Genomic DNA, 27,679 nt, shown 5'->3' with positions numbered 1-27,679 from the left:
AAATCTCATGTAAAATTCTTCATAAATGTTACCCAGCCAGTCACTATATGGTAACATTTAAAAGAGACTCACGTACTCATATAATTATCTTTTTTTACCCCTGGTTTTGTATGTTCATGTTCTGTTCTTTCTTAAACTTCATGTGTTTGTATGTTGTATACTTATTGTGTGTTCAATAAAGTTCAGTAAAAAAGTACGTTCTAAATGACGCTTCAGACGTCACTAATCACGTGACTCTGGCCAAACGAATCAAGCCTCGACACGGTGCTTCTGAAGCAGTATGTTGATCTTTTTCACACACGCACCGGAGCGTCAGCTTCAAGCGGACCATTGCTACCTCTAACATCTAAAGGTAAGTGTCAAGGTAACTTTGAACTGAGTTCAGTCAATCTCGAGTTTTTCGAAGTTTTCTGAATGAAGTTTTCTGTTGCTCTCTGTGAGAGGAGACCGTTAAAGGCGAGGCTCTCCAGAGTGTAGCAAAACAGGAAACCTCAGCTGTGTGTGTGTAAGTGTGCAAACGAATATATTAGAAGTGCAAGTGAGCCACGAGTATAGAAAGGTCAAGTTTCGTGATTTGTTTTTCTCACCACTGATCACGCGCTCAACACTCTACACATACTTGCATCACACGCGCGCTCTCAAGCATCGGTATAGGGCTTTGAAGCTGACGTCACGCCGCAATGCATTGTGGGAGCGGATCTAGAAGGGTGGCAAGTGCCACCCTAAAATGATCCCTTGCCACCCCAAGTGCCACCCCAGTTTTGCATATGAAAGTGTTGTTTATTAAAATAAGATAGCATTAACAGTTTGAGCGTAGTTACAGTCAGCTGTGAATATAAATGTTAAAACTGAATATATTGCATAGCGTCCCCCCCCCCCCCCCCTCCATCAGTAACAAATGGTTCAGCCCATAGCAGGACCATACTCCAGGATGCGGATGGATGATGTGCGTCCTGCGCCACCCATACGATCTGGGGCGTATCGGAGCCATTTTTGGACTGCTTGTGCAAAGACAAACTCGGACATAGAGTTTGCCCCTAACTGCTGCGTCAGGCCATCTAGGACAAAAATACACACACAAACAAAAAAAGTGAATTAGAGCACATGAATAAGCTCTTGTTAACTGTCTTCAGCGGGGAGAAAGTATGTAAACTCCTAGGCTGATAAACATGAAAGTTACCAGGCGTAAATCTGCAAACTGCCGCATTTGATTCCCAAAGAGCTATGAGCGGAAAAAGTGATAAGTCTTAGCATGGTGTGTCGTGTATCCTTTAAAACAAAATAAACATGGGGGTCTTCGGGCTGTACAAACTACAACCTGAGGACTAAACAAGCTGAAGACCAAAGACTCCATCTCCAGATTAACCGGACATGAAAGTCTTGTTATTAAGAAAGACAAAGTAATATAGCAAAAACTGGACAGGAAATGTGAAACACACCCAGCAGATCAATTGATCCCTTTATTGTTCACTTTAGGCTCATAAAACTACAATAAACGGTAAAACTTACAGCGCTGTGCAGATGCATGTTTGGTATCTTTAAATGCCCTTTTTTGCTTTGTCTGGTCCTTGGTTTTTTTCCCTGCCCAGTTGAGTACCGAGGCTCGTTTGTAATGGCATAAGCCATTACACAGCGGACTCGCACCTCCAGTGTGGTCCCTCCAATCAAGGCAAAGCATCTCACCTATAGACACATTTTAAGAGATGTAATTAGCGTGTCTCGTGTCTTAAATGTGTATGCAAGTGCTTGTGTGTATAATCAACATGCCGTCGTTATGTATTTAAATCACATCTGACAGCTATTACACTTTATAGTTACAAAGTGTACATAACCTTTATATACTTACCATTGCCTTATTTGCCTCTTGTGATCTAAGAGCTGCCTCTGCATTGTTTAGCTCCTCAATGTTGTGCAAGGGCAAATCCAGAGGCAGTACCCCAGCATCTACCGATTCATTGCAGCAGGGATGGCGGATGGCTCTGACCTCCTCACGGAGTTCATTAACTGCTCTGGTCCGGTCTGACAGCATAGTTAACATCTTTTGTGAGGTCGCATCTGTTTCAAAGAACAATTCTAGAAAGATTAATGGCTTAAGCAGTGAGAGGCGAAAAACTAATATATCCATAAATGATGGTGTAACATTCTGCATTCAAGTATAAGTTGTTCTAACTGCTAAAAGTGTTTGCTAGTTTTTGCCTGTCACATATATTTGATATTTGTATATGTAGCTGCCATCACCAGTGTGTGAATTGTGTGTGAATGGGTGGATGACTGAATGTGTAAAGCGCTTTGGGGTCCTTAGGGACTAGTTAAAGCGCTGTACAAATACAGGCCATTTACCATTTATACCATGTAAAATCTGAAATTCCAAGATTTTCAAACTTGCCTTGTAATAGTGGCCTCACAGAGTCTCTGGACTCTACAGAAAAAAATCACAACAAGATGACATTCAGGAGTATAAATTTGTGCTTTGAAGATAAGAGCACAATGACATTGTGATTCAGCTTTAAAACAATTTGAAAAGCATACCATCTATAGGGAAGTCCTCGACATCAGACTCTGCATGCTGGGGAGATCGCAAAGCTGTGTCATTTTGTGTGTCCTGCCAGAGTGGCGAAAGGTGCCGGAAGCTGGGCGGGGCATTATGATGCTCGCTGTCAGTGGGCTGGGGGGAAGACTGCGGAGTGGTGAGGGCTGTTTAGAAAAAGTTAATTTTTGTTAAGTGGATGGTAGTTACCAAATCAGCTCTGAAAAAAAGAGGAAAAATAGGGCACAATGTCAATAAGGAGGGAAAACTAGATACAAAGACGGCTCATAGAAGCTGAACCGAGTCCTATGTGTGAAGGGACAGTAACTGCGTGTGCATATGTAAACATTTAAACACTGAAGATAGTAAAATTAACAGTATTTTGTCTAAGTCTGCCATTGTAGGAATTCATGGCACCAAGACAAAAACGTGGCGCACAGTGTGACGTCAAAATAGGCGCACACCTTTGACGCTGCGTTTTCTCCGTTTTCCTCGTCCACACGTAAATGCTAAAACGGAGTTTTCGAAAATATCCACCCTAGCAGGCTTCTGTGGAGATCAGGGAAATTATTTTACTGCTATTGTTAAATAATCATCATCATTACCATTGCATTAATAATATAATTTACAGTATTGATATTGCATTCAGATGTTTAAACAGTGTGTGTGTCTTTCAGAAAGACTAAGTTGCAGGCTGACAGGAAGTTGCAGGCTTTGCAGAAATGAAACAAGTTATTCTGAGGAGCTGGTTAGACGAGGCTATTTGAATTACTAGGTTATTCAAATTGTCTGGTATACTTTTATATTCTTTTATTAAGCTTTTAGTAGAGGTTCTTGATTAGAACATTTATTCAATATAGTACATATAGTTTCAGTTAGGTTGTTACACATAGAGTTGGATGTCTCGAGACCACTTTTACGTGGTCTTGGTCTCGTCTTGGTCTCGGCGGACTTTTGTCTTGGTCTTGGTCTCGCTGTTTCGGTCTTGCGTTCTCAAATCGACATAGTGTTCGGAAGATTTGGAGTCAACCATCAGCGGAGTAGGGGGGGTGGCTTACTGGGCTTAAGCCCGTGTCATTTTTTCAGAAGCATGGGGTCTTTTGGAGTGTAATTTTTTTAGTTAGATGCCTGACTGACAACTGTATAAAACAAAAACAACACACGAAGCACAGAGCGCACCGTCGTAAATTCCCCCTAATTTTGGTATGATCCGAGCTCAGGCACTAGGCGACTGAGCACAGCACCCATGTGAGCGAGGGGGGAGAAGCTGCTGCCTGCGAGTTTGCTGCAGACAGAGGAGAGCAAATCATTCGTACTGAACTAATAATGTAAATATGACGGTGCATCACAAAAGATTGATATCAAACTGATCACTTGGTTGCGTTACTTGCTCTTCGAGTGAATCAACAAATGGATAAATAAAAAGCCGAACAGCAATGCTGATTTTTTAGAGAGTCTTAGCTTACATTTCATATTTTCAGTTGTTTCCCTCCACGGCTAAACAAACTCTCTAAATCGGTTTCAATTGTGTACTGATGTACACAACAATGGACATAAGGAGCTTCTTTCAAAGAAAAAACTCAGGTAGATGTTATTTTATATATTGTGCTTTGGATGTTGTTCAGTATATCTATGCAAAACGAGGAATTTCAATACACAGCAGTATATTCACAGTTGAAACCAGATATTTACATACACTTTATGGAGAAAACATAAAAACTTTTTTTACTGTTAAACATCAATTTAGAGTAAACTTTTGTTTTAGATAAATAAATGTTGAAATATCTTTTGAATTAGTTAAATGTCAGAATAAAAAGAGGGAGCTGTCTATTTTAATCACTTTCATGAAATTTAGGAGTACATATACACTAAGTTTATTGTTAATTAATAAGAAAACTCCAGACGATTCGATTCTGAGCTGAAGAAGCTTCTGATAGGTTAGTAGAGTCCATGTGAGTAAATTGGTGGCACAGCTGTGGATGCATATAAGGCAAAACACAGAGCCTGTTTCTGTGACATGGGAAAATCAAGAGATGTCAACCAAAACACCAGGAAAAGAACTGTGGAGCTCCATAAGTGTGGCTCAATTTTGAATACAATTTGGTGCCATTTGCAATTAAGAAATACAGATAGTTTCTCTCTTTACTCTTAAAGTTAACAAATATGTTTTTTATATTTATCAATCTAAAAAAATAAACATTTAGTCTGATTTGATGTTACAATTAAAAACGTGTTTGTGTTTTTATCTGAAGAGTACATAAATATGTGGTTTCAACTGTATATTTTATGATGTTGGTGTTTGGCTTGTCAGCACAAAGAGGGAGAGAGAGGAGCAGAGAGGGAGAGAGAGGAGCAGAGAGGGAGAGAGAGGAGCAGAGAGGGAGAGAGAGGAGCAGAGAGGGAGAGAGAGGAACAGAGAGGGAGAGAGCAGAATGAGGACAGAACAGAGATGGAACAAGAGCAGGTGAGACACATGTTAGTCAAATGGTTGTTTGCCAAAACTCATCAGAACATGTATCTAGTACCTAGTGTTTCTTTTTAGATACCATTTGTTACTTTTCAAATTCTATATTTATTAAGTTATGCAGCTTGTTTGCACAACAAGGCTAAATAATTATATAAACTTTTCTCAATCTAAATATTGTACTTTGGTAGAATTAAAAAATAAGTGTAGTGCAGGTCTATGATGATTTTTAGTGCTACTATCATCTAGTTCTGATTCTGGTTCTGTCTTGGTTAAGTCCTCAGTAGTCCTGGGCCCTATTTCAGGAAGCCGGTTTAGTGCAAACTCTGAGTAAGTATACCCTGAGTTAACGAAAACTCTGGGTTATCGGTTTCACAAAGCGAGTTTAGATTAATCCTGAGTGAGTTACTATGACGACACACTCCGTGAAGCTAACCTGCCCCCTAGCAGGTTTACTTCAACTAACCCTGACGTTCTCCGCCTCTGTGTCGGAAACCTGACTGTAGGAAGTGTCAGACATGGCGTGCTCCTTCCTTGAAGAGCCAGTAGATGTTGAAGCCCAAATTCTCCGCAGAGCTCTCCGCTGGGAGAGAGTGATCAGAGCGCGTTTGGACATTTTATCATTTCCTGATGATTTTCTGTGTGAACGTCACCGTTTCTCAGCACAATCTATAATTCATTTGAATAACATCCTCAGGCCTAATATTGCTCATGTGACACATCGCGGACATTCTCTCAGTTCTGTACATATTATTTGTATTGCACTTCGGTTTTTTGCAAACGGGAGCTTTCTGTATAATATTGGTGATGCTGAGCACGTTTCCAAGGCTACAGTCTGTCGGGCAGTCAGGAATGTTACAGTTGCACTGAAACGTCTCCTGTACTTGTTTGTGGTGTTCCCATTATCACAAATGTGGAAGCCAACTGCTCAGCCTCTGTGAGTGGTGGTGGTGGAGGACCCCCACCTGTTTTTCGGGCCTCCGCTTTTTTTCTGTTGGCTATAACGGGTCACATTTGAGCATACAGAGTAATCAAATATGTACTTGTAATGTGCTCAGATAATTTCAATAAGTGCTTACAGAAAGAAAATTAATGTAGCCTCTAACTGCAATTGATTTACATCGGACAAACAGACCAAGCACTATGGCTCATAATACAATTACACCTTACCTGTTTGGACTATATTTTTATATTTCATTTTTACTTGCTGCCAGGCACGTTTGGGGCCTGTTGGGTTGCACCTGCGCTCACATCACATCACAAAATAAAATGTATGAGATAAAAAATAAAATAAAATATAATAAAATAACGTGTTAAATGGGTGGAAATCCCTAGATCAATGTTTAAATTAACACTCACGCATTGACTCTGTCGGCTATGTTTTGCCATGCATGCTCCCTTTGTTTTGCAGCTGAGGCTGTGTTACTTTTTTCCTGCAAAATTTGCATGTTATCGGCATATGCTGCCATCAGAATTTCGGCCTCAAGCGCTGTAAGGTACGTTGACCGCGCCTTCTTTCCCTCCGTCTCCATGGTGACTCGCTTAATCTGTGCTCCACTAATCAGGGCTTTATGTATCCTCGTGCGCGCGCTTAACTCGAGGTTAAAGCAACTCCGCGTTGATTGAACTAATTGTTATCAGCCTTTCTGAAACCGAATATTCCGAGTTGGACAGTTCGGGGTTACTCAACCCTGAGTATCGTTTTTCACTCTGAGTTTTCTAAACCGGCTTCCTGAAATAGGGCCCTGATTTTGAACTGTTGTAGTCCTGTTTTAATTCCAGATCAGTTCTGGGTCTGGTTGAATTGGGGTTTAGTCCCTGTGTCTTGTTACAGGCCCGACTTTGTTCTGCCTTGCTGCTTAATTAAAAAAACTAGTTTAAGGTGTCCTGCATAGAATAGCATCTGGCTGCAGTTTAAAGACTTTTTTTGTCTCGGTCTTGGTCTCGTCTTGACTCGGTCTCGGTCTTGGTCTCGTCTCAACTTGTTCTTGGTCTTGTCTTGGTCTCGATACCCTCTGGTCTTGGTCTTGTCTTGGTCTCGATACCCCCCTGGTCTTGGTCTTGTCTTGGCCTCGGATTAGGCGGTCTTGACTACAAGTCTAGTTACACATAAGGATGAGCCTCTGTTCTGGTGAAAGGTCAGAAGTGCAACGGGTGAGATGAGAGAGCATTTAAGGGCGAGACACACATACAGTTAGTGAGCGTTAGTAGGCAAGAGGTGACATACACATATACGCACACACATTAGTTAGACTCATTTATAGGTGAGAAGTTGGTCATGTTTGTCTCTGGAAAGAGGAACAGTTTCTTGTTGTCTCTGCAAGAAAGAGGAACAGCGTCTGGCAGGATGTGGGGCTCGTGTTCCAGACGAGATAGAAGACAACGTTCTTTTAAACCGTGTTAAAAGTCATTGTGCTTTTGATTTGACGTATGTATATATTCTGTCTGTGACGTATGAAGGGGCGTCATTAATTCAAACCCCGATGCTATAAAAATCTGTGTATGCTTTGATTAAGTCGGAGAACCGTTCCTGTCTGCGAACAGGCACTGGTCTTCCCACGCGTGTATTCATTAAAATCAATTGTTTTGACCAAGATCTTCTGGACCATGGTTGTTTGTACTCTCCTTCATCAATATTTGAACCTTAACACTTCTTTAAAAATCTCAGTTTTCAGTTAACGAAAACGCAGTTTACGTGTGGACAAAAGGTGCAAACACAAGTTAGGTGAGCGTGCAACGTAAAGTTTGAATTGAGTGCGAATTGAAGCGGGTGCTCTCCAATCATTAAAAGTAACAAAGTCATTGAACACATTTATACAGTTACCTTTACGTTTATCAATTATATATCACAGATTTAATTTTTTTGTAGTACTATGCTAAAAAGCAACTACAGAGCGAAAGTCTGGGTCAAGCGCCGAGGCGATGGCAAGAACAAAGGAATCCTCGACGCGTTAAAGCTAGCTTTGTAAGGGATTATAACAGCAAAGTATGAAACGAAAATGTTTTCTTTGTTGATAGACTTTGTTTGCAGTGCAATTTATTTGTTGCCAGATTGTAAGATGAAAGTAGACACAGTTTCAGGCTCCCACATTTTGTCCGAAACTGTACATTAACGAGTTTTTTTTTCCTTTTTTTTCTTTCTTTTTTTTGCTGTTATTCAAATGCAACCGTGGAAATAACGAATAGAAAAAAATTCATTCATTCTTACCTTATACTAATCGTGGTGCAGGCCAGTGCAGTACATGAACTGATGCCTTCTCCGGTCAATTCCGCTGAGAGTAAATCTAATGTCCTCCTCTACTGTACAAGACAATGGTTACCTGGAGGGATGTACCAATGTGATAGGGGTGCTGCAGAATAGTCCAAGTGATCGCTGCTTTAATTTCCCGGTCAACTATACATAAATTGCATGTCGACACGATTTTTTAAAGCTGGTGCACTAGACCAAAAGTCATTGATAACAAAAGAACAATAAATCTACTTTCTCCGGTACTTTATACGCGCTCAGTTGCAATGCAATTTAACGCTCAACTACAGATCGATGGCTTTTTGATGGTGGCCAGCGCCGAATGATGGTCAACTATAAATAGATGTTTTCTCGACGTTGTTGTTGTCACCTGGTCGACTACAAATAGATCAAATATCAATGACAAAAAAACAACGGTAAATCAACTTCATTACAAGGGCAAACCTGGTAGGGTCCGTCAGACCGGTGACAGCCATCCAGGGAACCTGTTTCAGTTGCCGAAGATTCCGCGAATTCGCTCCACCGCAGCGAAGATGAGGTAAGAGAAGGCGGGAATGCTGAATCTCTTCAGCCAAGCCGACAACAGGTACCAGCCAGGTGCCAATAGGTTCCAGGAAGCGACAGGAGACAAAACGCCAGTGCAAAGGTCTGAATTCAGTCAGAGTGCATTCGGAAACTAATCTGTTACTGCCAGATGAAAGAGCCAAATATGATTTCAGTTTCACGAGTAGCCCGCTACGTTTTCCCCGACGTTTAAAGCGCTTCCTCTTATGAGATGTGGTAGGGGTGTAATCCAGGTGATGCGGTACTCCAGATAGTAGCAGAGGTAGAAAAAAGTCCTGTCCATCAGCGTTAGTCCTTCCCAAATTCTCTGTGGCAAATCGAATATTTAACAGAGCTTCACGATCGTAGGTCAATAGAGAGTCAGCGTTGTTCAATAAAAGTGACGAAAACAATAGAAACACGCAGAGCAAAAGTGGATCCGACAACCGTGGACGGCGAGCCATGCACACCGGCACCATCTTACACGGAAGAATATATATATTTCGAGATGATGGCAGCAGCAGCAGCCGTTCTTCTCAGCATGAGTAGCTTAATGTTGTTCGTGTGTAATTCACGTTGAGTAGGCTAACCACGTTATTACATTAATGCATGTAAGGTGAACTAGCAAACATCATCATAGCTACATGCGGCTGTCTTCTTGTTTGATGGCAGATACTCCCTTCACCCTGGCCAAAAAGGCTAAAATGACCAAAGAAAAAATGGAAAACAGTTAAACATGAGAGGTTTTTGGACAAAGTTTGTGTGTTTGTTTTTTTTTTTGTTTTTTGTTTTTTTGTTTTTTTTCCTTCATTGTTTAAGCACTGCTTCCAGCCAAGAGTGATACCATATATGCCTCATAGCTGTAGAAAAGGCTAAAATTGTTATCTTTTTACAAAAAACAGCTGAACATGAGAGGTTTTTGGACCAATTTTGTGTTCTCCATTCTTTAAGCACCGGTTTGAGCACCGTTTAAGCACCGGCACGGTTTCAAAAGTACCGGTTTGGCACCGGTATCGGATAAAACCTAAACGATACCCATCCCTAGTGTTGAGCGCTCAGTGCATCTGCGTTCGACTACTACGCCTAGGCTGCACTGTCGAGTGCAGATCCACTGAGCGTAGCGCAAGCTAGCAAGACAGAAGCTAAGCTCGTTGCAACATGGCAACTGCCTCAATGCTACCCGAAATTGAAGCTCCCCCACCCTCATTCAGATCTGGTGTTTGGAACTGTCTTGATTTTCATGTGAAGCATGACCCTGATGGTAAGCGCGTCATGGACAAAAGTAAAACAGTATGTCGGCTGTGCCACGGAATGCTCAATTGGTGGGAACTAGTGTGTTAGCGCAGTTAGCTTGTTAATGTGTTGACGCCGTCCAGCCCCACGCACGGGGCGATCCATGGTAACTCGTTAAGGGAGATTTGTGGCGTTAACGTCATTTTAACGAGATTAACGCTGACAGCACTAGTGGGAACACAACGAATATGACTGCACATTTATGCCGACATCATCCTAGTGCAAAGACAAGTGGAAGCAGACAAAAACAACAAGCACGCATGCCACAAACTTTACAGAGTGATTTAGACAGCTGTTAGCACATGATTCTCCTTATAGGGACCTGATATGTTTAATATGCTGCTGAGAATATAGCCAGAAGAAGAGTATAGTATAGCTTTTATTTTGGAAAGAGCCATTTCTCTGTAATAAAAACTCTCTTTCCAAAGATGAGTGATTCCTCAATCAGATTTATTTATTTATTTTTTGTTGTTTCAGCAACATTAAATTTAAAAACTGTACTTTTGAGTTAAAATATATATTTATAATTTTAATAAATGACAAATTAAAAAGGCATGAAAATTTTTGTCTCTAAAAAAATATTGAACCGTGACACCAAAGTATCGAACCGACTGAACTGTGAATTTTGTGTATCGTTGCACTCCTAGTGTGAGGTAAAAGTGCTACAATGAAAAACATTTCAAGAAAATGTAAAATAAATGTATTCCAGGATAAAACACAGCTGTCTTTGTCTTGTGCAAATCGTTGTGTCGGCTCACTGGGCATTTGATTCCAATAACAGGCCTCAGTCTCTCCTGCTACTGGTCTGCATACTGCTAAATTTGGTATCGGTGCTCAAACCTTTTGTGTCTGTTTGCCCACCTCGGGAAGCAAAAATTTGTTTTTTTGTCAGATGAACATATGAGACACTTTGACTCTTCAGTGCAGTGTGGAGCCTAACAAAGATCTGTTTTGTGTCCCAGCTGATCAGCAGGAGGAGAAGAGTCTGACGGAGCAGCAGAGGAACATTTTCAGCTACTTGGACTCAGCTCAGCCACTACAGAGGAAACAATGAGCTCAACACAGAAGGTGACAGACAGAGCAGGGCGATATGACCAAAAATATTTATCACGATATACATTTGAAAATTTGCGATAACAATACAACTGACGATATAATTGACACTAGACAAAATACTTTACAACTGCACAACTTTATTAGTGCAAAAAAACCCATCAATGTATTTTTACTTAAACAAGCAGCTGTTTTTTATGTGTATTAAAGTTATATAAAAATGTAACAGTGCAAATACAAATGCCTTGGAGCAAATGTCAGCCAATTTCCTCTGGAAAATCCTTTTGGTTAAACTCTCAGCAAGCAATTTGCATTTACACTGTTAAATTTCGAGTTAGCGCTGCCAATCAGTAATCTATGTGAATGACGTCATTTCCTCGTTACCCGGAAGCTGAAGCCCTCAGCTACAAATGCTACAACTAAGCTAACGGTAGTACATCCAGTCGTGAATGCACAGATTGCTGAGTGTTTTCAGCCTGGCTTCACAAATGATGAAATCCCTGTGTTATTAGCTGAATCACATGGTGTTACTATCAGCAAACGTACTCGCGAAAGCGCCAATTTGTTGGGATCCGTTTTTGAGTGCACGTTCCTCTGCCATGTGCTTCCAGGTAACAAGAAAGCGACCTCATTCACCTATATTTTTGATTGGCAGAGCTAACTCGAAGTTTCGAGTTATATTTCTCAAAATTTCAACTTATGGATACTAGCTGTTTTGTTTTTATTTAGTGGCGGAAACGGGCTTCCATACTTAAAAGCCGATTCACAGAGCTTTTAGTTGTTGTAAATATTGTAAGAGATGATTTGTTTTTGAAATTTGTGTAATGTGCCTGAATGTTATTGATATTATTATTATTATTATTATTATTATTATTATTATTATTGATTGCTTATATTTTAACAATTGTGAAACCTCACTGTGGATGTAAGAGCCAAATTATGCGGATATCTTGAATCCACTTTATTGTATAATATTTTATGTGATAGTATTTGACGGAAGATGAGCAACATCTGTTGTGGAAGCTAATGGGGTTCTTTTTAAATAAACAAAAATACGATTTAATATCACTGAATAATTATGTATAAATCTATAAAAATTAAAGAAATATGTAATAGGAAACTACACTATAATATAAATTATAAAATAATATAAAAGTGTGTGTGCATGTGCGCGTGCAATCAGGAGGGATGGGCATGATTTTAGTGTTTGAACAGTCATGAATTATTTTTAACAGCAGGTTGGATGTAATGTGTTAGAACTACCAGCAGGTGGGGATAAGAGACCTTTAAGGTGTTTGGTGCCACACTCCACCTTCAGGTTTAAAACTAGTGTTAATGGAGGGAGTTTGAAGGTTGAGTTTGTTCCACGACTGCATTTCACTCACTGCCTCTGTTTGTATCTCTGTCACTGCAGGACCAACATGGAGCGAGAAGTCAGCGCTCTCAGGAGGCCGACAAACCTCACAGAAGAAAGGGAGAGAAAAAACACACCTGTGACGAGTGTGGGATGGGTTTTACTGAGAAGGGTAATCTAAAACAGCATCAGCTCATCCACACTGGAGAGAGACCGTTCAGCTGTGACTTGTGTGGAAAGTCTTTTTCCTGGAAGGAATCCCTAAAACAACACCATCTCATCCACAGTGGAGTTAAAGCGTACAGCTGTGATCAGTGTGGCAGAGCTTTTACTCACAGTAGCCACTTACAGAGGCATCTAGTTACCCACTCTGGAATTAAGGCATACAGCTGTGACATCTGTGGAAAAACTTTCAGCCACATAGAGACCCGAAATACACACATACGCATTCACACCAGACATGATGTGTACTGCTGTGAACAGTGTGGCAAAGAGTTTACAACAGGCTCACAGTTACAACAACACATGTTTATCCACACTGAGGAGAGACGTTATAAATGTGACCTGTGTGAGAAGACTTTTAAAGCTCCACATTACCTGAGACGACACCAACAGATCCACACCAGAAAGAGACTCTACAAGTGCAGTTACTGTGAGGTATGTATTTATATTGTTATCTTGTCATTTTAGCCTGACTGTTTGGAACAACTCTGCTCATTAAACTGTGTTAGCATGTTAGCAATTCTACTGCATGGAAAAGCAGCTCTGAGTGATTATTCAGATTTTCATGTCAGTTATGATTTTAGTATTACTGTAGTATTATGGTGGTAGTATTGTAGTTATTGCAGCCCAGTAAACTGAGTGTGTTAACTGAAACAGTCAAATGTAATTGGACGTCTGCAGAGATGCTCTTTATTTCAGGCGACGTTCAGGATAAAAGTGTTGAAGGACTGACTTACACTGTCTTTGTGTCTTTGTTTAGAAGCAGAGCGACACAGATGGATCCAGTTCTCAACCCTGTCATCACTGTGGTGGTGGGAAAGATTTTCGTTGTGACCTTTGTGGAAAAACTTTCAGTCAGCAAGCCACCCTAAAAAGACATCAACGTAGACACACTGGAGACAAACTGCAATACTGCAAAGAATGTGGGAGTAGCTTCCCCACATCAACTGAGTTAAAACAACATGAACTGATTCACAGTGGGGTTAAAAAGCACCTCTGTGATCAGTGTGGGTCATCCTTCACCACTGCATGGGAGCTTAAATCACACAAACGAGTCCACACAGGAGAGAAACCATACAAGTGCAGACACTGTGACAAAAGCTTCTCACAGTCAAATGGTCGTAACAATCATGAACGTACACACATGGAAGGAAACTACAGCTGTGACCAGTGTGACAAGAGCTTCAGGAATCTCAGTTCATACTCCAAACACAAACGATCCCACGTTACTAATAAACTGTTTCACTGTTACCAATGTGCCCAAACATTCACCTCATTGTCTGCTCTGTGCAAACATCAGCGTGATCACTCAGGGCTGAAATCACTCCCATCACTGGATCACAGTGAATCTGAAGAGACAGAAAGATCCTCTGGTTTCAGTGTCAGACTCAAAAAGCTTGAGATCAGGCTCCACAGAGTTCAGATAGAATCATTTGAACTTGTGTTGAACTGAACTGGTTGCTGGGCTGAACTTCTACATAATACAGATTTACATGAGATCTTATTTTCTGTCGTTTTACTGAGTCAGTTTTGTCCTTTTTTCTCTGTCCAGGGGCCCGTTCTTCGTACGTCGCTCACTACATCCAAGATCAAATGACACATCCAAGACCAAACCATCGCGCTAACCGTGAGCTCGCTAATCCGGTTCCCCGAACACACCTGCCGTTGACGATTAGTACAGCTGGACGCAGTAATGTGACATCACTGGGTGTCGTAAAAGGGGCTACGCATCGATAGTAGAAACATTGATCGGCAACCCCCTGATTGGTCAGCGAAAATGTCGAAGGAGCGCGCTCAGTATTGTTCGGCAGCAGAGCAAGAACTCTTGATTGAGGGATTTCAGGAGTTTCAGAGTTTAATTAAAACGCAAGGGAACACTGCAAAGGCTGCAAAAGCAAGGAGAGAGGGCTGGCAGAAGGTTGCTGACAAATTAAACTCGTAGGTGATTTAATAATAATAATAATAATAGATTGGATTTATATAGCGCTTTCCAAGGCACCCAAAGCGCTTTACAATGCCACTATTCAGTCACTCTCACATTCACACACTGGTGGAGCAGCTACGGTTGTAGCCACAGCTGCCCTGGGGCAGACTGACAGAAGCCAGGCTGCCATATCGCGCCATCGGCCCCTCCGGCCAACACCAGTAGGCGGTAGGGTAGATCTATCATATGACACTATATTATCCAATATTATATGGCATTATATTGTATTATAATATGTTATATTATATCCCCTTACACATTAGAGCCACAACAGGACCCACTAGAACATGGGAACAAATAAAAGTGAAATACAGGAGTATTCTACAGAATGGTAATATTTATCTCTTATATTGCTTTTCGTCTCTTGGAAAGAGACCCTGTAATAGTCTGTTAGTTTGTTCATAACAGCAACCAAGAAAAGGGCAGAGCAAAAAAAAGACAGGTGGTGGTCCTGCACCCCCTTGTCAACAAGTTGGTTAGGTAAATAATACCCTCACGGGAATATCGATATCTCTCAATGAGCACAGTGTCACGCTGAGCTGAAGGATCCTGTCTGTCCCGCAATATACGCTGAATTCTGAGGACTCTCCTTATCAATCTTGCACCTTCCTCAATGGGTTGGTTGCGTATACGGACAGGACATGGCTGCGACAGGCTTCCCAAATCCACCTTCGCTTTTATAGCCGTGGTCTCTCATCTTGATTACACGGAGTGATTTACAATTACTACTGTGAAATATGAATTACATCTGTAATAATCACATACACGTAATAGAATGTTAATAGTACATTTCCCTTTTTTAGGAAATGACCTGTATGTATCTGTGTGAAATCAATAAAAGGATCAAGTGCTGCATTGTCTTTAGTTACATTGATGTTATTTATTTATGGTGAAACAGTGGTGGAATATCGCTGTTGCTTTCGTATAAATGAAGCGGACATACCTGCATGGCCGCGATCTAATCCTGTTTACATAAAGTAAACCTGCTCCCGAGCAGGTTTATGCTTACGGCCCTGCTGCTATGACAGCAAGTCCCGGATGAGCTTCGGGGAACCGAACGATCCAGGATCACGTGAAATCGTCAACAATCAAATCCAGCTAACTTACTTAGCGAGGTACGAAGAACGGACCCCTGGTTTTGCTCGTCTGTAAATAATTGAAACTCAGTCAAATAGTTCATTGTTCTCCAGCAAAACGTTTTGGAAACTCATGTTTAACCTTTCAAACTCTGACATGTTTTAGCACACAAGGCTTCATCGGGGAGTTCACTCATGATTGGACCATGAGAATAAAGGTTTTTAGTTCTTTCAAAGAGAGTCTTGGAGGTGTTCGATGTTTCTGTTTTTTCTACATATAGGAAGAAACTATTTTTCTAGCTTTGTGTAGTGTGGAAGTTTTTAATGTTTCTTTCATCTGTGATGTTCTTGAATGTGTTGACATGAAGATGGTACAAATAAACTGTCCTTTTAGCTTTAGCTCCTAATTTATTCATTATTTATGGATGTAGCACAGCAGCAGTGTCTTGATTAACACATGGAGGGCTCGGGATCTGATGGTGTCATCTCTCTAATTTGCCCACTGCGTAAATCTCACTCTTTGCCAAGAAATTGAAATAAATCTTGTTTCCCTGCTGGATAGTGATCCACTGTAACTCTGCTCCTCCTTCCTGTTTAGGATTTCTGTGGCTGAAGTAAAATTCCCTCCATCCATCACTTATCCCAGCTAACCCAAAGTAAAAGAAAGTTTTGCTCATCGTAAAAAAGCATTACAATAATGGGCATTACCAATGCAAACTGAATAATACAGAAGATGAAAGAAGAGACTTGGATCAGTTAATAAAGCTCATGATCTTGATTCATTGTGGCTGCTACACAGATACTTCTGGGTCACTTCTCTCAGTTAGGAACCTTCCTCACCAGTGGCGTCGTTAGGCCTATTTTAGGGGTGCTGAAGCCTCCCTAAAATATTCTTAAGCCCCCCTAAATAATTTGGCGGGGTTTTTTTGTTTTTTTTTTAAACTTATTCGATTTTTGTTTTTTTACAGAACTTGCAGACAAATTCAATATAAAGATGCAGGAATATGAGTCTAAAGAAATAATAATATAAACCTGTCGCTATTCACACAAATATGATCATAACTCGGTTGGTCCCTTTCGCTTTACATTGTTAAGGTAGCGTCAGTGCTTCGTTATCCAATCCGTTCCAGTTGTTCACAGGGGACATCCACATGACTGAAAATCCAGTCCTCGTTTTCACTGCTACTTTACACTCCGCTCGTATACACCTGCGGACACACTAGCGTACATGTGGCAAACGGCAAGAAATCATGGATATACGCAAGTTTTTCAAGAAAGTAAGTCTTCATCACTGGCTGGTAGTAACAATTAGTTAGCTCCAGCTAACAGCGGAGTCCCATGTAAATAATGAACCAGGTGCTCCCCATTTTGATAAATAAAAACCTGGCTAGCACACTAAGTTAAATTCTTAGCATAATGTTAATTTCTGTCACTCGTTTTTGTTAGGTATTTTGATACCATAGTAGCATTTACAGGATATTGTTTTATACAGGAAAACTGTTACTCAATAAGGCCCAACTACTAGTTGTTTTTCTCTTTCTCTGTGACCCAAGAATTAATGTGTAGGACTCACAAGCTGGTACCCCAAGGTCGAAAACACCACAGAGATGAGACCACTTCCTTACTCCCATCCTCCCTTTTTCTTTATCTCCTGGAAAAGGCTCGTTAAAGGCTAGGTGGTTTGTTTCAGAATTCACTAATGAAAGAACTCTGTATTTTATGTCTAGGAGTGTATTTTGCTGGGATGATCATAAATTGTAGCTGAGCTGATAAACTACACACAGGATACTTCTTTGTTCACAAGGCAGGAAGACGTTTCCTTATTTGGTCTGTACCGGTTTGAACTGGGAAAGCTGACACACGAACCTTTTTTCATCTATATAAACTGCTGTGTATCAAATAAACCTTTGAGTCGATTTGGGAAGACAACCTGAAGCAGTCTGTGTTTCCTTGTTCTCCCAAGCTGCTCCCGACGTCGTAACTAACCCAGCTGAATGGCATACCTGAGTGTTACTTTAAATAATTAGGAATCTTAGAAGGAAAGGACAGAACTCTGCTTATCGCTCACGCCACGGAGGAAACCCGGGAAGGCAATTTCCTTCAGTTTTAGCTCTGAAAAATCGAGCTGTGGTATGGTTATCATCAGTGGAAATAATAATAATCACTCCATCCCCATTAACCTGTAGGAGTCAGGGCAGAGGAGCACAGAGAGGCAGAGGGGAGAGACGTCTGCTGGAGAGGTGAGTCAAAGGATGGAGTCATTTGTGATGCAGACAGTCTGATTAGAATTTTATGGGACTCAATATGGATATGAAATATGAAACATTTCAGTCACGGTACAACATATAAGACCTGTTTAACTTGAGCTTTTATTTAGGAGAGTCAAGGTTAGAAAGTGGAGAGAGCAAAGAGAGAGAGATATATATAAGTCAAATTAGCCTGACTCACATATTTTTGAGGGTTCTATTTTAATATTACTTCAATTCAAGTAATTTAGTAATATTTTTCAGGGCTTTAAATTGCAACCATTTTAGTCACATGCGTGCTCAAAATATAATGTTTGTAACTTCAAAATATTTGGGAGCAACAAATTACTGTGGAGCGGGAGCAGAAGTCATGATATTAGCAATTTACATTACAATTCAGTATGTTTTAATGTATCTTGAAGGGTGAGGCAGAAGGGGAGGCTGAGGGAGAAAAAGGTCAACAGGCAAGTTCAAGTCAGAGAGAGCAAGGAGAGACAGAGGAGCTGCAGCAAATGGATCGAGAGGCAGAGGAAGATCAAGTTATTACAGAGAGAGGAGAGCAAACAGGCCAAGAGAGGGAAAATGATGAAGCAGCTGCAGCAACTCATTCTACTACAGGGTTTGATTTAGGTGACAAAGACACAGGGCCCAGACAGGTGAAGCTGAAGAGCTATCCAGCTGATACTTTTGGTACACAGAAGCGGGCATTTAACCACAGCTGGTTTGAAAAGCACAACTGGTTAGAATATTCAGTCAACCAGAATGCAGCTTTCTGCTTCCCATGTAGAGTGTTTGGCAAAAACATCAAACATGATAGTTTGGTCAGTAGCGGTTGCAAGAACTGGAAGAAAGCTTTAGTCATCTTTGGCAAGCATGAGATGGCACAAACACATAAGGACAGTGTTGTTACATGGAAAAGCTACCAGGGAACTAGCAAACAGGGAAACGTTGCACAGGTGATAGCAACTGCAAATGTGAGTGAGATAGTCGAAAGAAGAGAGTATCTCAGACGAATTGTTGCAGTCACCTCTATGTTAGGGAGACAGGGACTCCCTTTTCGTGGCCATGATGAAGGTGAAGACAGCCCAAACAGAGGGAATTTTCTTGCGTGCATGGAGCTTTTGAAGGAGTTTGATGCTTTTCTTCAAAAACATAATCCCCCATCAAATGCACAGTATATCTCACCAACATCCCAGAATGACATGATTGGAGGTGTACAAGCACATTTTAGAAGGCTTCATCCTGAGGCTATCTATGTGCATTGTTATGCTCATCAACTCAACCTGGTTTTGTGCAATACTTGCAAGGCTGTCCCAGAGGCTGTGGAGCTTTTCAGCTTGTTGGAGTGTGTGTATTCTTTCTTCAGCACCTCCCTAGTCAATCATCATAAGTTCATGGAGACTCAGGCAAAGCTTGGATTGACAAAAACTGAGCTTGTGCAACTTTCAAACACTCGCTGGGCATGTCAGTTGCGATCAATCAGTGCAGTTCTTGAGACATTGCCTGCCATTTTGGAGTGCCTATCTGCAATTGGATCCCCCATAGCTGTTGGTCTCAGAGCAAAGCTCTACAAGTTCTCAGCAGTCTATGCACTACTGATGTTTTAGTCGATTCTGTCTGTAACCGAAGGACTCCACAAATTCCTGCAGAAAGAGACTTTAGACCTGGCAGAAGCGTTTATCTGCAAACAAGCTGTGTGTGACACAATTAAGGGAAAACACTCAGATGCATTTGCTACAGAGCTGTATGAGAAAACCAAGGCCCTGTGTAACACCCACAGTATCCCTGAACCAGGTGCCAAGACAAGGCACAAACAGAGGAAAATGGAGGATTTTGTCCTGGAGGCAACTGTGGGTTCACGCACTGAATTGAACAACTCAGACACATTGAAAAGAGAGTTACTTTTCCCTTGTGTGGATCGGATGGTTGGCGAGCTTGATCAAAGATTTTGCAGTGTAGATGCAGGGCTGCTAAAAGGTGTCCAGGCATGTAGTCCTGAATCTGAGAACTTCTTGAGTGAACCACACTTGAATGAACTTGCAAAGCACTACAGACTTGACCTGAAAAAAGAGGAGGTTCTGGTGGCCAGAAACTTTCTTACCCGGAAAACAGAGGCTGGATGTCCACCCAAAAATATGTTGTCTGTGTACAACCTCCTTGATTCAGACATGTTTCCCTCTCTGAAGGCAACCATCCAAGTTGCCCTAACAGTGCCTGTCAGCAGCTGCTCGTGCGAACGGTCCTTTAGTGCACTGCGTCGGCTGCACTCCTGGCTGCGTCAAACAATGGGTCAGAAAAGACTTCACAGTCTTGCAGTCATGTCTATTGAAAAAGACACGATTCAGCATCTGAGTCACAACAGAGTGATTGACCGATTTGCCACTCTTAAAAACAGACGTCATTCTTTGATGCTTCCACCCACCAAGTAACTGGTGATTGCAGCCAGAAAAATGTACTTTTTTATTTTCAGTTTTTTTTCTTGTTATTGATGCGGCAAACACATTTCCTCTGTTTTTTTGTTGTACTGTATTATAAAGCAGACTGAAATAAAACAATAGATCTATTGGTGGCCTAGGATGTTTAATCTGTCCAAAAAAGTAGGAAAACAATTTCTCAGTCTTTGTTTTCTGTTTGTGAAATTTTGTGCTCATTCACTACGTTCGTTCATGTCGTGTACATCTCTTGGGGGTTAAGCCCCCCCTGTCCTTAAAACCTAGTGACGCCCCTGTTCCTCACCAAAACTGACTGTTGGACCACACCCCTGGTTTCATGAGAAGTTGTTTCAGCCATGATTTCTCTTCCTGTATTTCAGAGTAAAGACTGAAGTGACAAATGGAAACATGTTTAAAAAACGCAATGTGAGAGAGACGTTGAGGTCCTTAGAAGTTACCCTGGGTTTTTCTGTCACCCTGCTAGATGTTACACACCTTGTCATTGGACTGATTTCTACTGCTGGACTACTCCTGGGGAGAGTAACAATACTCTTACTAATTAGCTCCCTTTCACACCTTTGGGGATATTTATTTTTGTGCTTGCAGCGCTGTGAGCCAGAACAGCGAGAGAAAAACCTGCAACAGCGACGAGCCGAATGCTTAAGTGAATCCCAGCAGCTGCACATGTGCTACGCTGATTTAGAGGATATCTTTGCTCTTCATAATTCATAACTTCATAATTACACAGGGTGTAATTATGAAGTTATTGAGCAGCACATACTTTACGACCTGCTTAAGTTCGAGGTCACAGCGTCTGTAGAGCAGCTGGAACATAATGAAGTCTACAAGGTTAAAGTTTTATCTTCACTTGTTGTTCTCTCTGCTGCTTGGTTTGATGGATCTGAGAGCTTTTGTTTTTATTACTGTTATTATAATTATCATTAATATTTTACTCTTTAAAAGCTTTAAAATAGTGTTTGTGTTTTGAAAAGTTGATTTAAGAATTGAACAGAAACATCTGTCATAAAAATCGCCCAAAGGCACAGAGACAAACTCAAAGGATGCAACCTGTAACTTTCTCTTCCTTCATGTCAGCACCATCATCGATTATTTATAGTAAATGCATATAGCAACAGTAACACTTTAGTTTGGATTTCATAATTTCTGTAACTGGAAAATATTATTTTGTTTAAAGACAGAAGTGAGTGCGTAGTTGCAACATTAAAGTGAAATATTTAATAGTCTAATAACAGATTATGTGTTGAAGCTGTCGTTTCAGGAGGAGAGAAGCTGCAGAGAGGCGTGTAAGACTGCAACTCTGCTTCCTGGTCCCAGCTCTGGATAGTCATATTTTAGGGGGTTTAATAAATGTGTCCATATTTCTAGAAATGAGAGCTGCTCCATCCAAAGTGGGATGGATGCCGTCTCTCCTAACAAGACCAGGTTTCCTCCAGAAGATTTGCCAATTATCTATGAAGTCCACATCGTTTCTTGGACACCACTCAGACAACCAGCAACTTAAGGAGAACATGTGGCTAAACATGTCACTCCTGGTCTGTATCCCAATTCAGGGTCTGCAGCCTTAAAGGCCGCGTTTTAAGGCCGATTACGTCACAGCAACGCGACGAAGGCTGTCCCAATTCGAAGGCTGCTCGAAATGCGGCCCTCAAATGTGTCCTTCATTTCCCTGAATTCTAAGGATGTGTCGGTGTAGACTTCGTGGCCCAACATATCCCAGATTGCATAGCACGGCGGTGGGTGTGGATAATTTTGCCGAAAAAAACGGTGGAAGCGGAGCAGCCAAAGTGTAAACGTTTAAAAGTAAGTACTGTTATGATGTCTCAACAGGACCTGGAAAAACTAGTCCATGCATTCATTTTTAGTAGGCTTGATTATTGTAACAGCATCTTTACAGGTCTACCTAAAAAAATCAGTCAGACAACTGCAGCTCATTCAGAACTCTGCTGCTCGAGTCCTCACTAAGACCAAACAAGTGGACCACACCAGTCCAGCTCTGAGGTCTTTACTCTGGCTGCCTGTCCGTCAGAGGATAGACTTTGAAGTTCTGATGCTGGTCTATAAAGCTCTGAATGGTTTAGGACCAAGATACATCAGTGACCTCCTGACCCAGTATGAACCTTCCAGATCCCTCAGGTCACCTGAATCCGTTTTTTTTATCAGTTCCCAGAGTCAGAACCAGACACGGAGAAGCTGCATTCAGATTTTATGCTCCATATATCTGGAACAAACTCCCAGAAACCTCAGATCAGCTGAAACACTCAGTTTATTTAAATCCAGGTTGAAGACTCACCTGTTCTCAGCTGCATTTGAATTACATTTTGAATTGCATTTGAATTGCATTTGAACTACACCTCTTATAAGGTGTAGTTACACACCTTATAAGAGAAGCACATGAGAAGAGAGGCGACCTAGCTGTATTGTGGCTGGACCTAACTAATGCGTATGGGTCGATCCCACACAAACTGGTTGAGCATGCTTTGCACCTCCACCATGTCCCCAGCAAGATCAAGGACCTAATCCTGGACTATTACGCCAATTTCAGGCTTAGGGTCACTTCTAGGGCAGTTACTTCAGACTGGCACCGACTCCAAAAAGGTATAATAACAGGCTGTACCATCTCAGTTACGCTCTTTGCCCTGGCAATGAACATGGTGGTAAAGGCTGCGGAGGTGGAGTGCAGAGGGCCGTTAACAAGGTCAGGTGTTCGTCAGCCCCCTATCAGAGCCTATATGGATGACCTCACCATTACAACATCATCAGTTCCCGGGTGTAGGTGGATCTTGCAAGGTCTTGAGAGACTCATCTCATGGGCAAGGATGAGTTTTAAACCTTCCAAGTCAAGATCGATGGTACTGAAGAAGGGCAAGGTGACGGACAAGTTCCGGTTCTCAATTTCAGGAACCATTATTCCATCCATAACGGAACAACCAGTTAAGAGCTTGGGGAAACGCTTTGACTCCAGCCTGAAAGACTCTACTGCTATTCAGAAGGCAAATGAGGAGCTGGGAGCGTGGCTTATTAAGGTGGATAAGTCCGGCTTGCCTGGAAGATTTAAAGCCTGGATCTACCAGCATTCCATCCTGCCCCGAATCCTGTGGCCCTTGCTTGTCTATACAGTTCCAATAACTACTGTGGAATCCCTTGAAAGAAAGATCAGTGGCTTTCTTCGTAAGTGGCTGGGACTTCCCCGCAGTCTCACCAGCGCTGCCTTGTATGGGACAAGCAACAGCGTGCAGTTACCCTTCAGTGGTCTCACAGAAGAGTTCAAGGTGGCTCGCACACGAGAAGCCCTACAGTACAGAGATTCTAAAGACTGCAAGGTGGCATCAGCAGGCATTGAGGTAAGGACAGGAAGAAAGTGGAAGGCTGAGAAGGCAGTTGAGGTGGCGGAGTCACGCCTAAGGCAGAAAACACTAATGGGGGTCTTAGCAACAGGGGGAGCAGGCTTGGGGTACGTCCCAAAGGCCCAGGTCAGCAGGGCACAGGGAAAGGAGAGACACCAGCTACTCCAGGAAGAGGTCCGAGCAGGTGTGGAGGAGGAGCGAGTAAGCAGAGCTGTAGGCCTTGAGCGGCAGGGAGCATGGACAAGGTGGGAGGGCACCTTGCAGCGCAAGGTCACCTGGGCAAACATCATGCAGGCAGACTTCCACCGGATCCGATTCCTAGTGCAGGCAGTATACGACACTCTGCCAAGCCCAGCAAACCTCCATCTGTGGGGAAAGCGCGAGACACCTGCCTGTCCCCTGTGCTCTGGAAGAGGGACCCTAGAACACCTCCTTAGCAGCTGCCCAAGGGCCCTGGCCGATGGTCGGTATCGTTGGCGGCACGACCAGGTGCTCAGAGTAGTTGCTGAAAAGATTGCCTCAGCAATCAGCACCAGCAAGCATCATCATGCTCCGAGGAAGGCAATCTCTTTTATTAAGGCTGGAGAGAAACCCCAGGTGCGCCCACATTTGACAACTGGCCTTCTCAACACAGCCTCTGATTGGCAGCTACAGGCTGACCTGGGTAAACAACTAAAGTTCCCTCAGAACATTGCGAAAACATCACTCCGGCCAGACTTGATAATTATTTCTGAGGCCTCAAATCATGCTGATCATGCTGGAACTCACAGTGCCCTGGGAAGAGCGGATTGAGGAGGCTAATGAAAGGAAACGAGGAAAGTACCAGGAACTAGTGCAAGAGTGCAGGGGAAGGGGCTGGAAGACTTTCTATGAGCCCATAGAAGTGGGTTGTAGGGGCTTTGCAGGACGATCACTCTGCAAAGTCCTAGGCCGGCTGGGCGTGGCTGGGGCAGCCAAGAAGAGGGCCATCCAGGCTGTGAGTGAAGCGGCAGAGAAAGCCACAAGGTGGCTGTGGATTAAGAGGGCTGATCCGTGGGTAGCTACTGGTACGCAAGTCGGGGCCTGATCACCCCCGGCTGGGTCGCCTGGGCGAGGGTGTATGATGTTGTGAGACCCGAAACACCTGATGACCCTAGGATACATCACTGAAGATGCATACCAGTGCATCCAGGAGATGTGTCTTTATAGTTAAACTCTGGCTGAGCCAGTGATGCCTAGGAAGAGTCTAGGTGACAACCAAGAAAGTTTGGTGACGACTGGAGAGACAGATGACAGCTCGGAAAGACGGCTCCAGGGGCAGGGTGGGCTAGCATCCCGGTCTGCAGTTTTCGCGAGAAAGCACCCAAAAAGCTATGGAAAGCCCTAAAGAAAGATACCCCCAGGAGACCCCGAGAGGGGGGGAGGATGAGGTCTCCAATCGGACGGACTTAAGGTTAACGACTAATGCAATGGAAAGGACTACGAGTAAGACATGTATCTGCGGCAAGCTGTGCAAGAACCAGCGTGGCCTAAATGTCCATCAGGCTAGAATGAAATGTTTGGAGCGGGAGAGTGAGGTGCAACGCACAGGTCCTGAACCTGGTGAGACGCAGGAGGAGCCCGGCCAGGAGGCACCCCACAGAGCCCAGTCCCTCCATGCACAGGACTCCTCCAATCCAAGCAGTGTAGTTCCACAACAGCGGATTAAGTGGCCCCCAGCCAGCAGCCAGAGCGAGTGGCAGAAGTTTGATGAGGATGTCTCCAACATCATACAAGCTGTGGCCAAAAGAGAGAGACCCGAAACACCTGATGACCCTAGGATACATCACTGAAGATGCGTACCAGTGCATCCAGGAGATGTGTCTTTATAGAATAAAGCACCAAATCCACACTTTTAAGCTTAAATTCTTTTTAATCAATTTTAAATCATGCTTTTTATTTTTGTTTTTTAATGTCTCTGTAAAGCACTTTGAATGACCTTGTTGTTGAATTGTGCTATATAAATAAACTCGCCTTACTGAATACTATGTCACTTATTTATGTGCAAATGTTTAATAATGAAGAACATTAAAGCATTACTGTTGGCCACATGTCGGCAAAGTTATGTGACATTAGTGATGTTTGTACTGACTTGGTTTTAAAGCCTTTAAAATATTCGCTGTTCAATAGTCGACCTTAATCTTACAGAGAATGTGATGATTTTATGGATAATTAAAGTCAGTCATATATCCACAAACACAACAAGCTGAAAGTCAGTGATGCTGCTCGGTTTGCAGTCCTGAATATCACGGCACAAGCAGGATTCACTGCACTGTTAATGTTAGCTATGTTATATTGCTGCTTCTGTTCGGTGGTGTCGAGCCAAACGGACTTTAACGTGTGTTTGAACGAGCTGACGGTTCACTCGTTAAGCTGAAAGAAAGATGCCTCCGTGCAAGCTTGAACATGTTGCGTGTGCCGTCGGAACTGGATTTCAGTCTAAACTGGTGTCCGTGTTGGTCCTGCAGAGAATCAGAGTTGGAAAAGTTGTTAATGTAGCAAAAAACAAAATGTAATGCATTTTGTTCATAATCTCTTTAAAGTCATGATCTTTTTTTTTATCGCTGTCACTGGAGTGGGTAAATGAGTCTGCAAAGTTAAAAAAACAGATTTACATTTATTGTTTATTACTTTTATCGTCATCATCCCATTTATACACATTTAAGAAATAACGTGTAAAATAACCTTTTGTTTGCATTTGGAGACTCGGCGTTTGAACCATCCCAGATATCTGCACCAGGGAACCAACTTCTCAAGCCGGTAAAAAGGTCAAGGACACAGTTACACGATCGCTAAACTAACCTGTTTTTGAATAAAAGAAAACCATATAAGCATGATCCCTGGAATCTCGGTTTAAAAAAAGAGAAGCACTACAAATTACTTTTCTTATGTTTAGTATACAGGAGTTGCTGCTCACACTCTGAGTTGCACTAGTGTGTCTGTCAGACGCCCGCACGCGCAGTCACGCCGGACACTTCCTGACCTTATTTCCACGAGCCCTCGACTCAGCTGCAAAGTTCTTACGGGGTCAGTTTCATCAGAATTATCTGCCATCATTCAGACATAAGTTGAGCAATGGTTTAACCAATTTTTTCCATCAAGCCATGAAGGGAATTAAACAGAACATAGGATGTAAGTTAAGGAAATATAAGTTTGACCTTGGAGCACATCTCCTTCAGCGTTCACAATAATGGATTGCGTTTCTCTCAGTCAACTGACTGTTTAGGGGGGAAAGCGGCTAATAGTTAGTGGGCTCTGTGTTTGTTGTTTTTTAATCACACTAGGAGTGAACAAAAGCAGAAAACAACCCTGTAAAGATGCAGACTGTGATAGTCTGGTTTATACCACAAATCTTACCAGCTGTAACTGAGTTTTTTGTGGTTTAAGTTATAAGTACGTGTCAAGACTTCTGTCTCCCAGCAACATTGCCGATGTGATCCTTCTTTTTTGTTCCCTATTAATGATCTACGGTAATATGTGATATTGCCGCCATAAAATAATAAGGCTTTAATGAAATCATTGTGATACAGAGATTTGGATTCTTGTGCGTGCAATGTGCATGAAGTAGATAAACAAGAAATTTAGTCAAGATTGGATGTACTTCTGTGTTTACCAACTGCTCCAAACTGACTTTATGCTTCATACGTGTCAACTCAGGGAACTCCTGTTGTGACCTCCCCTCTGTGAGCACACACGCACACACACGCACGCACGCACGCACGCACACACACACATGCACACACACACATGCACACACAGAAAGAGAGAAACAGAGATCATTAATGCAGAGGATTGCAGCAGCTCTTGTATTTTCACTCTCTGCTGGATTTTAGATGAACAGTCACATAAATCTCG

At 42.2% G+C, this 27,679-nt stretch overlaps 1 protein-coding gene, 1 long non-coding RNA gene and 1 pseudogene across 3 annotated transcripts; 2 read left to right on the top strand and 1 right to left on the bottom strand.

The window, feature by feature from the left end:
• Positions 1–243: 243 nt before the first annotated feature.
• Positions 244–17,692, top strand: LOC146567056 (uncharacterized). Of its 2 annotated transcripts, none has more exons than XM_085286605.1 (4): positions 244–352; positions 11,037–11,142; positions 12,542–13,138; positions 13,467–17,692. In XM_085286605.1, the coding sequence occupies exons 2-4, from the start codon at positions 11,125–11,127 to the stop codon at positions 14,154–14,156; spliced, it is 1,305 nt and encodes a 434-aa protein (XP_085142731.1). In that variant the 5' UTR covers positions 244–352; positions 11,037–11,124; the 3' UTR covers positions 14,157–17,692. The 2 variants fall into 2 exon arrangements, with proteins under 2 accessions (XP_085142731.1, XP_085142730.1); XM_085286604.1 differs by having other exon boundaries at positions 13,464–17,692.
• On the top strand, positions 17,014–25,029 carry LOC146567055 (uncharacterized; annotated as a pseudogene).
• Positions 25,030–26,131: 1,102 nt separating this feature from the next.
• Positions 26,132–26,928, bottom strand: LOC146567054 (uncharacterized). The gene is made up of 3 exons (XR_014893865.1): positions 26,742–26,928; positions 26,510–26,626; positions 26,132–26,286 (listed from the first exon to the last, which is right to left on the bottom strand). It is a non-coding gene; the product is annotated as an uncharacterized LOC146567054 (long non-coding RNA).
• Positions 26,929–27,679: the final 751 nt, after the last annotated feature.

Source organism: Mchenga conophoros, linkage group LG9 (assembly GCF_057382185.1).
Source record: "Mchenga conophoros isolate Kocher_MC1m ecotype Shallow Benthic linkage group LG9, M_conophoros_male_GT1.1, whole genome shotgun sequence".
NCBI lineage: Eukaryota > Metazoa > Chordata > Actinopteri > Cichliformes > Cichlidae > Mchenga > Mchenga conophoros.
Note: the sequence above shows the minus strand (reverse complement) of the source record. Positions and strands in the feature narration are given on the sequence as shown.